General features: G+C 41.4%; 1 protein-coding gene across 1 annotated transcript; it reads left to right on the top strand.

Moving 5' to 3' along the window:
• Nucleotides 1–11,063: 11,063 nt before the first annotated feature.
• Nucleotides 11,064–12,509, top strand: LOC112772785 (chitinase 2). Its single transcript, XM_025817783.2, has 2 exons — nt 11,064–11,547; nt 11,809–12,509. The coding sequence occupies exons 1-2, from the start codon at nt 11,227–11,229 to the stop codon at nt 12,409–12,411; spliced, it is 924 nt and encodes a 307-aa protein (XP_025673568.1). The 5' UTR covers nt 11,064–11,226; the 3' UTR covers nt 12,412–12,509.
• Nucleotides 12,510–12,710: the final 201 nt, after the last annotated feature.

Raw genomic sequence — 12,710 nt, 5'->3', positions numbered from 1 at the left:
TTGGTTATATCCCAAGTAGGCATCCATGAACGACAAGTATTGATATCCCGAGCTAGAATCTACTAGGGTATCAATACTCGGGAGTGGATAAGGGTCTTTGGGACATGCCTTATTTAAGTCGGTGTAGTCAACACACATCCTCCATTTGCCGTTTTGCTTCTTAACTAGCACTACATTTGCTAGCCATGTTGGATATTTAACTTCTCTAATGAAGCCGGCTTCTAGGAGTGCCTGTATTTGCTCTTCCACCACTAGGGCTCACTCCGGGCTGAGCTTGCGCCTTCTCTGTTGTATAGGTCGGGATTCCGGATGTACCGAGAGCTTGTGGGACATGAGCTCGGGGTCTATCCCAGGCATGTCGGAAGCTTTCCAGGCGAAGAGGTCAGAATTGTCTCTTAGGAGCTTGGTCAACCCTTGCTTCAGGGTTTCCCCTAGGTTGGCTCCTGTGTTGGTATTCTTTCCTTCCTCTTCGCCGACCTGTATTTCTTCAGTTTTTCCTCCTGGTTGTGGTCGTAGTTCTTCTTTGGCCCTTGCACCACCGAGCTCTATGGTGTGAACCTCTTTGCCTTTTCCCCTCAGGTTCAGGCTTTCATTGTAGCACTTTCTTGCCAACTTTTGGTCTCCCCGCACTGTTGCTATTCCCGCAGGTGTTGGAAATTTCATGCAAAGATGAGGGGTAGACACCACCGCTCCGAGTCGATTCAGGGTAGTTCTGCCGATTAGGGCATTGTATGCTGACCCTACGTCGATGACTATAAAGTCTATGCTCAGAGTTTTGGATTTTTCCCCCTTTCCGAAGGTAGTGTGGAGGGGTAGAAATCCTAGTGGTTTTATTGGGGTATCGCCTAGCCCGTACAAGGTGTCGGGGTAGGCTCTTAACTCCTTTTCATCCAGCCCCAGTTTGTCAAACGCGGGCTTGAAAAGGATATCCGCCGAGCTTCCTTGATCTACTAGGGTTCTGTGGAGATGGGCATTAGCTAGGATCATAGTTATTACCACTGGATCGTCGTGTCCAGAGATTACTCCTTGCCCATCTTCCTTTGTAAATGAGATGGTGGGGAGGTCGGATGATTCATTTATGACCTGGTAGACTCACTTGAGGTGTCTTTTGCGAGCAGACTTGGTGAGTCCCCCTCCCACGAATCCGCCTGAGATCATATGTATATGTCTCTCCGGAGTCTGCGGTGGTGGGTCTCTTCTATCCGCATCGTCTCGCTTTCTCTTCCCATGATTGTCCGACCTTTCTATGAGATATCTGTCAAGTCGGCCTTCTCTGGCCAGCTTTTCTATCACATTTTTAAGGTCGTAACAGTCATTTGTTGAGTGACCATATATTTTATGGTACTCACAATAGTCGCTGTGACTCCCCCCTTTTTTATTTTTAATGGGCCTGAGAGGCGGCAACCTTTCAGTATTGCAAATTTCTCTGTATACGTCCACTATAGAAACCTTTAGAGGAGTATAAGAGTGATATTTCCTGGGTCTGTCGAGACCGAGGTCTTCTTTCTTCTTGGGCTCCCTCTCCCTCTCTTTTATCGAGGGAAGGTGCCCAGGTCGCCAACTCGACTCTCTCAGTCTAGCATTTTTCTCCATGTTGATGTACTTTTCGGCTCTTTCTTGTACATCACTCAGGGAGGTGGGGTGCCTTTTTGATATGGACTGTGAGAAGGAACCTTCTCTAAGTCCATTTACCAGCCCCATAATGACTGCCTCGGTGGGCAGGTCTTGAATCTCTAAGCATGCTTTATTGAACCTTTCCATATAATCTCGTAGAGGTTCTCCAACCTCCTGCTTTATTCCCAGGAGGCTCGGTGCATGCTTTACTTTATCTTTCTGAATGGAGAACCTCATTAGAAACTTCCCTGAGAGGTCCTCGAAGCTGGTGACCGACCTTGGAGGGAGACTATCGAACCACTTCATTGCTGCTTTCGATAAGGTGGTCGGGAAAGCTTTGCAGCGCGTTGCGTCAGAAGCATCAGCCAGATACATCCGACTTTTAAAGTTGCTTAGATGATGCTTCAGATCGGTGGTTCCGTCATAGAGGTCCATATCGGGGCTTTTGAAGTTTCTTGGAACTTTTGTCCTCATTATGTTCTCACTAAAAGGGTCCTCCCCTCTTGGGGGCGACTCTTCTCGCTCGTCACGGGAGTTCCGACCTCTGAGGGAGGATTCTAATTTTAAGAGTTTTTTCTCTAACTCTTTTCGTCGATCCATCTCCTCTCTTAGGTGCTTTTCTATCTCCTTTTGTCGCTCCCGTTCCTGTTCCAGCTGTTCCAAGCGATTTTGGTGAACATGGACTAGCCCCATTAGTTCAGTTGCGTGGGGTGGTCCGTCCTTTTCTGATTCACGCCCCTCCGAGGAATTTGTCTTCGGATTTTTAAATCCGGAGGTCCCTTCCCTGTGTTGGTCGTTGGTTCTCTGGTGGAGGGTCAGGTCTGCGTCGTTGTTTCTGGTATCCAGATTTTCTTGTTCGGAATTCGACGCCACATGACCATCTTCAGGGGATACATCCGCCATTACTGGCTGATCTCTCGGGCCCCCGACAACGGCGCCAATGTTACGATGGGTAACCGGAGATTATTGGGTTGGATTAGTTTGGCTGGCCCAATCGTTGGAATGAGGAAGTATCCAAGCGGATTGATGATCCAAGGCCCCCGTCCGACTTCGGTATGAGAGAATGGGGATGGTACCTGCAAAGACACTCCGATGCCAAAGTCAGCAAAGGAAACAAGACAGGTCTAGAGAGTATTGGGCTTCTGAGATACCTGAGAAGTGTTAGTGTATTTATAGTGGTGAACCCATAACCACCGTTGGTGTAATTCCGTTATTTATGGAGAGTAACCGTCCCTTTATCTTAGGGAGGTTAAGATATGGCTCCAGGAAGTGGGTAGAGAGATTTTAGGGGCAGTTACTCATTTGAATGGGTGTTTATCTGCCAGCTAATCTTCGTCCCGACTTCTTTAGAGCAAGTCATGGTAGGGACCGACTTCGTGGGGCGAAGATCGGTGTATGGCGAGGCTCAATCCTTTGGATTGGTCCAAACAAGGATTGGACCTTTTGTTTGGACCTGGGCCTTATCATTGAGTCAGGGTATGAACACATTATATCTTTAATATTATTAATAAAAAAATAATATAATCATTATATCTTTAATATTTTTTCTCAGGTAAGAGTTTTATTTTGGATTTGTTTAATTTTAGATCTTATTTTCTTCTTTTATTTATTTGATAGAAGGAGGCAACATAAACAGTTATATATTTATATCTCTACCATGAATAATAAAATTATAAAAAGAAATGAAAAAATAAAATATAAAAAATGTGGTACTTTATTTTTTTTTATTAAAAAATTATAAAAATAAAGCTAAATATATATAAAATATTATTATGAAATATTAGAATAAATAAGAATAAGATATCAATAAATAAAAATAAGATAAAAATTTAATAATGAATTGTGAAGAATGATATCTTTAGCATGTTCTAATATGAAAAAAAGAATAGTATCACCGCCCCATCACCCCTAAGAACGGGAGTCCAACCTAGCTAATTACCAAAGTTACAATATAAATATGAATTTATCTATCTTTGAATACTTTTGCTTGGGACATACTCTATGTCTATGCTTCTGCAAAGATGACCACCTTCTCTGACATTTTCACATGATATGACGAGGTTCTCAATCTGATTCTTTCCAATTCAGAAATATGCTCTTTGGCCTCCACACGTACACCTTCAAATTACGCAATGTTGTTCAAAAAGGAAGTCAAACCTTATTACTAATACTCCCACTACAAGCCTTAATGCTTTTATCTAGTATATATATGCTGTTAAAAAAAATGTAATTTTTTATTCATGTAAAATTATATGCCCTAATGAAGCTTAAATATGTGTTTGGTAACTAAACATATTTATACATTTTAGTTTTAGTCACTAAATAATAAAAAAGGTATTCTATTTTTTTTTCTTGGACTTGAAAAACTTACTCTAGGTTATGCATACTGGATAGCACTTAAGCCCATATTGACCCAAATCAATCTGTTTTTTAGGCCTTATTCTGTTATGTTCTCTTTTTATTTGGAAAAGATTCTGTTATGTTCTTACGTTTTAGGCCTTGATGTTACTGTTTTTCCCTTGGACTCTTTTGAAGCCCAGAAGTGAATCAATGCTATCCAATAAAAAAAAAACTATACAAATACTTTGACAAAATCGTTGACAAACATACAAAATCCCCCTAAAATAAATAAACAAGATAAATAATCCTGTTAGTCCTGTTCAGCAATTTAAGTTCAAGCAGCAGTATATCAACCACAAAAAGATCAAGGAAATCATCTGAACTAAAAATCAAATATCAATGTATATGTAATCTGAATGGAATGAACAATAATTTCCCCTTTCGAGTGAGGGACACACTCCTCAATGATAACAATTCATAATTTCTTACCACTCCTCTATTCTTTGCCTTCCTTTTTATCCTTTTCTCTCTCTAAGTTGTTACGTAACTAACTCAATACTACCTCTGATTTTATTACTCTACTGCGCCCTTATTTTAAAGTTCATAATCCTTCATCCACGCTGGCTGTTTCTTCACCCGTTTGTCCCTCTGCTCAGCTGCTGGTTTATCTGGCCCAATTACTATCTCATCACTTTCAGTTTGCTGTATTGGGCCGGGAGTAGCAGCTGTTAATGGGCTCGTATCAATTACTCCCCCCATGACAATGACCTTGTCCTCAAGGTCTTCATTCAGAAACATTTTGGTAAGTTCGACCCAATTCACCCAAGTAGCTTCCTCTCTCGGGGTACCTTCCCATTCTACAAGCACTTGCACTTCTCTAACATTTTCGTCTGATTGGGAGACACGACTATCAATAATGGCAGCAGGCACAGGTTCAAACGGTAATGATGGGGGTAGCTAATGGATGCTCGTATCACTAGAGACCTCGCCCTTGTACTCCTTCAACAAAGATACATGAAAAACAGGATGAATTGCGCTACCAGCAGGAAGTTCCAGTTTGTAAGCAACCACACCTACTTTTTGTAGCACCTTGAAAGGTCCATAGAACCGCTTTCCAAGCTTCAAATTTCCACGGTTAATTACTGAACCTTGGCGATATGGTTGGAGCTTGAGGAGGACCCAATCACCGACATTGAAACTCTTCTCGCGCCTATGTTTATCAGCTTGGCGTTTCATGCGATCTTGGGCAACCTTCAAGTGATAATGAAGTTCCATATCGAGAATTTCTCTCGCACGCAACATGTCCTCAACATCCTGAACAGTTGCAGTGTGGTTTATGTAACCTGGAATGGGACGAGCAGCGAAACCATACAAAGCCTCATGGGGTGACATCCCAATGGTGGAATGAAAAGATGTGTTGTAACAGTATTCAGCCCAGGCAAGGTAAGCAGACCACTTAGAAGGGTAAGAGTGAGAGAACACACGTAAATACTGCTCAATAGTGCGATTAACGACCTCAGTCTGACCATCCGTTTGTGGGTGGTAAGCCGTGCTAAATAGAAGTTTGGTTCCACAATTCTGAAGTAATTGCTTCCAAAATCGGCTCAAAAATAGTGGGTCACGATCGGATACAATCGTCGCAGGAAACCCATGAAGTCGTACCACCACATTTATAAATTTCTGGGCCACCATCTTGGCTGTGAATCCGGTCTTTAAGGGAGCTATGCGAGCTGTTTTGCTGAACCTATCAACCACAACCAGTAACGCTGTAAACCCAGCAGAAGGAGGTAACCGGGTGATGAAATCCATGCTAATGTCTTCCCATGGTCTCATCGGCACTGGGAGTGGCTGTAACAACCCTTGCGGCTTTGCAGTGATATATTTAGTACATTGACAATCCGGGCAATGATTCACAAATCGAATCACATCTTGCCGCATTCCCGGCCAAAAGAAGAGCTCACCTAACCCCTTATATGTCTTTAATATTCCCCCATGCCTGGCTGTCACCGTTGTATGAAACTGGTGTAGAAGAAGGTCTCTGAGGTTATCAATTTGGGGAACCCAAATCTTACCACGATATAAAAGAAGACCATCTCGGAAGGTATAGTCCGAGGAGATGTCACCCGTGTGCAATTGCTCCTTTAGGATTAACAGTTCTTCCACTTCTTGGTTGGCCTTCAAGAGGGCTGGAATGATTGAGGCTTGAAGAGTAGTGAAGGCTTGGAATTGGACTCTATCCATTTCTTCTTGCTGCCTTGATAGCGCGTCTGCTGCATTGTTAAATTTTCCAGGTCTATATTCGATGTCAAAATCGTAACCCAGTAATTTGGAGAGGTAGTGTTGCTGTTCGGGGGTGAGGATTACCTGCGTCATAAGCTCCCGAAGACCTTGATGATCTGTTTTAATAGTGAACTTGCGGCCTAAAAGATAATGCCGCCATTTCGCTACTGCCTGTGTCACAGCATATAGCTCTCGCACATAAGCCGAAGCCTGTGCCATGCGTAACCCCATTTTCTTACTGAAATACGCTATAGGATGGCCTCCTTGTGATAGAACTGCCCCTATGCCGGTGCCTGACGCATCCATTTCTACCACAAATTCTTTGGAAAAATCAGGGAGTGCGAGTACGGGAGTGTGCGTCATAATGTTTTTCAACTGATGGAATGCTTGATCTGCAGCAACTGTCCACTGGAAGGCATTCTTTTTCAACAGCTCCGTCAGTGGGAAAGCTAACTGGGCATACCCTGCCACAAACTTCCGATAATACCCTGTCAACCCCAGGAATCCGCGCAATTGTTTCAGATTCGTGGGTTCTGGCCAAGCAAGAATAGCCTCAATTTTCGCTGGATCCACTTTCACTCCTTCCCCTGTGATCACATGGCCCAAATATTCTACTTGTTGTTGGGCAAAGGAACATTTGGATTGTTTAGCAAAGAGCTGGTTCTCACGCAGCACTTGTAAAGTGAGGACAAGTGCTCTAGATGTTCCTCCTTACTCCTGCTATATACCAATATGTCATCAAAAAATACTGCCACGAAACGCCTCAAGAATGGCTGAAAAATACGATTCATGGTTGCCTGAAAGGTGGAAGGTGCATTCGTAAGTCCAAATGGCATTACCACAAACTCGTAATGGCCAATGTGCGTTCGAAAGGCAGTTTTATCAATGTCCTCCTCCTTCATGCGAATCTGGTGGTAGCCACTGCGCAGGTCAATCTTAGAGAAATAGATGGCACCGTGCAGTTCATCTAAGATTTCATCAATAGTAGGGATAGGAAACTTATCTTTTACTGTAATGGAGTTGAGAGCTCGGTAATCGACACAGAAACGCCACCCTCCATCCTTCTTCCTGACTAGCAGTATTGGACTAGAGAAAGCGCTTTGGCTATTGCGAATAATCCCTGTACTCAGCATTTATTCCACAAGCCTCTCCATTTCTTCTTTCTGGAAGTGGGGATAACGGTACGGTCGTATACTCACCGGTGCAGAGCCAGGAATTAGATGAATATGGTGATCGACTTCACGTTGCGGCGGCAATTTAATGGGCTCCTCAAAGACTTCTGAGAATTCAGTAAGAACCCCTTGAACACTTTCATCTTCCAAGGTAGCTTGTGGTGTGGAATCAGTATTGGTAACCTCTAAATGGAACATGGAGACAATAGCGTTGCTCGCATTGAGCTTCTTAAGCTCTCTGAAATGAAGATTAGCATCCTTCAGTAGCCGCTCACCTTGGAACACTACCCATTTACCCATGATTTTAAACTTCATGAATAATTCCATGTAGTTAATCCTAATTGTCCCTAACCGCATCATCCAGTGCACCCCCAAGACAACATCAGCACCCTTTAAGTCCAGTACATAAGTATCAACCGCAAAATTATACCCTTGAGCTGTTAGTGCCAAGTTCTTGCACATTGCTCCGCAATGGATAGAATCACCGTTACCCACCATCACTTGTAGAGCAGGAGTTGGACTGAGCGACAAATTCAACTTCTTGGCTACAGACCCTTTTACAAAGTTATGAGTACTTCCACCATCAATGAGGATCATCAATTGTCGGTTAGAGTGGGTACCACGGACTCTGAGCGTTTCCGGGTGAAATTCCCCTGCGAGGGCATTCAAACTAATCTTGGGTGGTTGTTCATCCCCTTCCCCAGCGTCGTCGGAATCAGATTCTGGCTCTACCACTGCCGTATGAGGCTCTTGCATCAGTTCCCGTAATTCCTCTTCCCCCATTAGGAGTTGCAATGATGATTTGCAGCGGTGACCGGGGCTGTACTTGTCGTCACAATAATAACAAAGTCCCTTTTCCCGGCGTGCACGTATATTGGCGCTGGTGAGTCTCTTGACCGGTGGGGTTTGTGGTGCGGTGGGAGAAGAATTGGTTGAGGGGGTGGGGGGAACGAAGGGTTTGAAGAGGTGACGGTGTGAGTGATGGGTTTCTGAAGTTGGGAAACTGGGTGTAGAGTTCGGTTGGGTGCAAACCGATTCGGTGGCCCAAATGAGGAGTTTGATTTGCTGCTATTGTTTTTTGTGAGGCCCAAAGTTACTGCATGTTTCTGCTCATGCAGTTTGGCAAGAGAGACAGCTTGGATATAGGAATTGGGTCGGGCCAGCAGTAGCTCGCACTTCAGGTGCTCTTGGAGCCCAGCGGTAAACAGAGCCACAATCCACTCTTCACTCAGCCCTGTCACACGGTTGCTCAGTTCTTCGAATTGACACTGATACTCTTCCACCGACCCACCTTGCTTCAATTCCTTGAGGGCTGTTCTTGGATCATAGAACACGTTCTTGCCAAAGCGAGCATTCAGCGCCTCAAGAAATGAGTCCCAGGTGTACGCAATATTGTTGTTGACTCCCCAGCGGTACCATGCATAGGCGGCACCCACCAGATGGAAGGATAGTACCCGAATCCTTTGTTCAATTGGAATGTTGAAGGTCTCCAAGTATTGCCTTGCCCGGAAAACCCAATCCTCTACTCCATCTCCTTCGAACATAGGAAGGTCGGCCACCTTCAATTTTCGGGGCCATTGTGGTTCTCCATCCAAATTAACAGATCCCGAGCCTTCCACCACATCATCTCTAGCAAAACTGGGATCGCCACTAGCTGCCTTCAGTTTCATACCCTCACGGAGCAGCTTTTCAATAGCACGCAGTGATGAATCCATCGCTGTAAGTTGCTGTTGCGTCCCTGCTATCCGTTCGTTCGCCTCCACCAAACCACGGCTCAGCGTCGCTACCTCATGCTTATTGGAGAGTGTTAATTCTTCTAGTCGGGATAATCGAGTTCCTTCCGTTATCTTGAGTTCGACTCTCAACGAGAGCACCAATTGTTAGTCCTGTTCAGCAATTTAAGTTCAAGCAGCAGTATATCAACCACAAAAAGATCAAGGAAATCATGCAGTTCAGAATGAAGTAAAAATCAAATATCAATGTATATGTAATCTGAATGGAATGAACAATAATTTTCCCTTTCGAGGGAGGGACACACTCCTCAATGATAACAATTCATAATTTCTTACCACTCCTCTATTCTTTGCCTTCCTTTTTATCCTTTTCTCTCTCTAAGTTGTTACGTAACTAACTCAATACTACCTCTGATTTTATTACTTTACTGCGCCCTTATTTTAAAGTTCATAATCCTTCATCCACGCTGGCTGTTTCTTCACCCGTTTGTCCCTCTGCTCAGCTGCTGGTTTATCTGGCCCAATTACTATCTCATCACTTTCAGTTTACTGTATTGGGCCGGGAGTAGCAGCTGTTAATGGGCTCGTATCAAATCCCCTAATGGTTATTCACAAAAAATATGATTAAGCAATTGTGTTGAACAGTTTAGTGAAACGTATTAAATTATTTTAAAATTTTCAATTATCATTAACATATTTTTTTATAAATTGTCTGCTATTCATACCCTATACCAGAGTGATGGAATACTATTAGTCCCGACTCCTTAGATTGGTGTATTAGTACCATAGTAGTAATGATTTATTCCGCAATGCAATATAACTATATAAGTTTGAGAATAACAACTCCCTTCTCAAATGACTTATTTGCAGAGAAAAGATATTTCATCATAAAATAATAAATGGGGTTAGGTTGATTTAGATTTGAGACGCTTTGCCTTGTAAGACTTGAAAGCTTTGGCGTCCAATCCCAACGAAGTCTCCGTGACGAATGAAATCATTAACCGCTTCTTTCTTTGACCCTTCTTATACACTTTTTGGTTCAATTTTTTTATTTTTTTTTCTTTTTTAATTTACAAAAGTTTAGTGGGTAAGCTCCATTATTCTACCGGGATCAGGAAAGATATAAAGTAATTAACAATTTTTTCTTATTTTTTGACTTGCATTAAAATCAAATTAACCAATTCTTCACATTTCTATCACTAAAAGTGTTACGTCTCTAACATTATATATAAAAATTCATGCAATTTTTGTGTGTGTAAATTAATAGTAAAGAATTATTAGATATTAATTTAATTAAATATATCAAATTATTTACTATTTTTAATTATTAATTTTATACAATTGCTTATTTGTAATATGTTTTAACTTGTTTTGTGTGGGTTAGTTACACGTAAATAATCTGTTTAGATTTTAGTTATTTTTATTTAGAATGAAGAGGTTTAGGATATGATAGATTAGAAACTTAGACTTTCATGCAATTCTTAGTTATTATACATTGACAAGTTTGTTTAATCAATATTACCTACTAAAGCATTTAGTTTGCAGCCAATGAGTTATTAGCTCAAATGGCATAGTCTCCCCATACTCAATTAAGAGGTTGCGGATTCGAATCTCCTATCTTTGGTAAAAAAGAAAAAAAAAAAAATTTAGTTTGCAACTTTGCATGATTGCAAGTGGTGGTATTTGGATCAACTTGTATGTATTTTAATTACAATATGTCAAAGGATATCAACCCAGTAGATATATCTTGATCTGTTCCTTTCAATAATCTCTTTGGAAATTCTTATATGAAAAAATCAACCTAATAATATAGATGGACCAAATTTGAAAAATGTAACAAATATTAAATGAAATTGGTTGCGCATGAGGTGACCTGAGTGGTCAAAGATATTTTCCAATGCAAGGCGCCAGAATAATATTCGTTGACCAAAAAAACAAAATAAAATTCAACACTGATGATTTATGGTTGTGTTTGAGATTGGAGAAAATGAATGAAGGATTGCGTTTCCTCTATTTAAGCATGTCTAAGTTGTGTGCTATATCATATTAGTTAATTAATTAACACCTTCTGAATCTAATAAGCACAAATGGAACTTCCAAGTATTTGCAAGCTTTGCTTTGCAATCTTCATCCTAAACGCTTCATTGTTGTTCCTCGCAGCAGCAACACCACCCTCGGACTCAAACTTGTTCCGAGAATACATTGGAGCTGAGTTCAACAATGTCAAATTCTCAGATGTTCCTGTTAACTCCAACGTTGACTTCCACTTCATTCTCTCCTTTGCCATTGACTACGATACTTCATCTTCTACTTCTCCAACCAATGGAAAATTCAACATCTTCTGGGACAATCAGAATCTTAGCCCTTCCCAAGTATCTTCCATCAAGTCCGAGAACTCCAATGTCAAGGTGTGTTACAAACCACTTTAGCCGTTAAAAACTTGCTTATTTAACATTCATTAATTGTTACAAACCTAAGAGCCGTTAAATAAAAATTTAGTCAAATCAATCAAATTATCTAACAACTCTCAGATATCAACTTCACGTGAAGTCGACTTTACCTGAATTTCTACCTTGTTACAATTATAACAATTAATGAATAGTAACCAAATTCTGACTATTTTTTGTTAATTTTCTTTTATTACCAAACATTTCTGTAATATTTAATAGGTAGCACTTAGTCTCGGCGGCGACAGCGTTAACGGCGAATCTGCTTACTTCAATCCATCTTCGGTGGATTCATGGGTTTCCAACGCAGTTTCTTCGCTCACAAGCATAATCAAGGAGTACAACTTAGATGGAATTGACATCGACTATGAGCACTTCAAATCAGACCCTGATACCTTTGCTGAATGCATTGGAAAGTTGATCAAAACTCTCAAGGAAAATGGGGTGATCAAATTCGCTTCTATAGCTCCGTTCGACGACGACGTTGTCCAGAGTCACTACATGACACTGTGGAAGAGTTATGGAAGCCTGATAGACTATGTGAACTTTCAGTTCTATGCATATGACAAAGGAACCACAGTGGATGAGTTCATAGGGTACTTCAACACACAGAGTTCAAACTATAATGGTGGGAAGGTGTTGGTGAGTTTTATCAGTGATGGGAGTGGAGGGTTGTCACCAGATGGTGGATTCTTCACTGCATGTAGCACTCTCAAGAGCCAGCAGAAACTTCATGGTATCTTTGTCTGGTCTGCTGATGATTCTAAGGCTAATGGATTCAAATATGAGAAGCAATCACAAGCACTTTTGGCTATTCCTCATTAGATTTTATGTATATATGTCTTCATTCTGTTACTATATGCTTTCTATGTATGTATTTGTTTCCAGAGTACTATTTTAATAAAATGGTATTTTAATTTCTATACTTTTTTTTCACAAAATTGTCAACCTATTGTGTACATTCATGACGATTTGACAAAGAAAGCATTTAGAGTAACATTGGTGCTTAATTTCAAGAAGTGGAAGGCCAAAATCTTATCTCAAACAGTGTTATAATATTGGTGGAGCACTCTGCTTAATCTTCTGCCGTAGCAGGAAAGAAAACCATTGGAATTCATACAAAA

The sequence above is a fragment of the Arachis hypogaea genome, chromosome 18 (genome assembly GCF_003086295.3).
Source record: "Arachis hypogaea cultivar Tifrunner chromosome 18, arahy.Tifrunner.gnm2.J5K5, whole genome shotgun sequence".
NCBI classification, from domain to species: Eukaryota; Viridiplantae; Streptophyta; class Magnoliopsida; order Fabales; family Fabaceae; genus Arachis; species Arachis hypogaea.
The sequence above is the reverse complement of the archived record's forward strand: the minus strand, read 5'-3'. Positions and strand labels throughout refer to the sequence as shown.

What these genes read in the sequence shown, in the direction of transcription:
- LOC112772785 (XM_025817783.2), top strand. Translation starts at nt 11,227, where the DNA reads ATGGAACTTCCAAGTATTTGCAAGCTTTGCTTTGCAATCTTCATCCTA. An exon ending in CCGAGAACTCCAATGTCAAG is followed by an intron (nt 11,548 to 11,808) that starts GTGTGTTACAAA and finishes AATATTTAATAG; the next exon opens with GTAGCACTTAGTCTCGGCGG.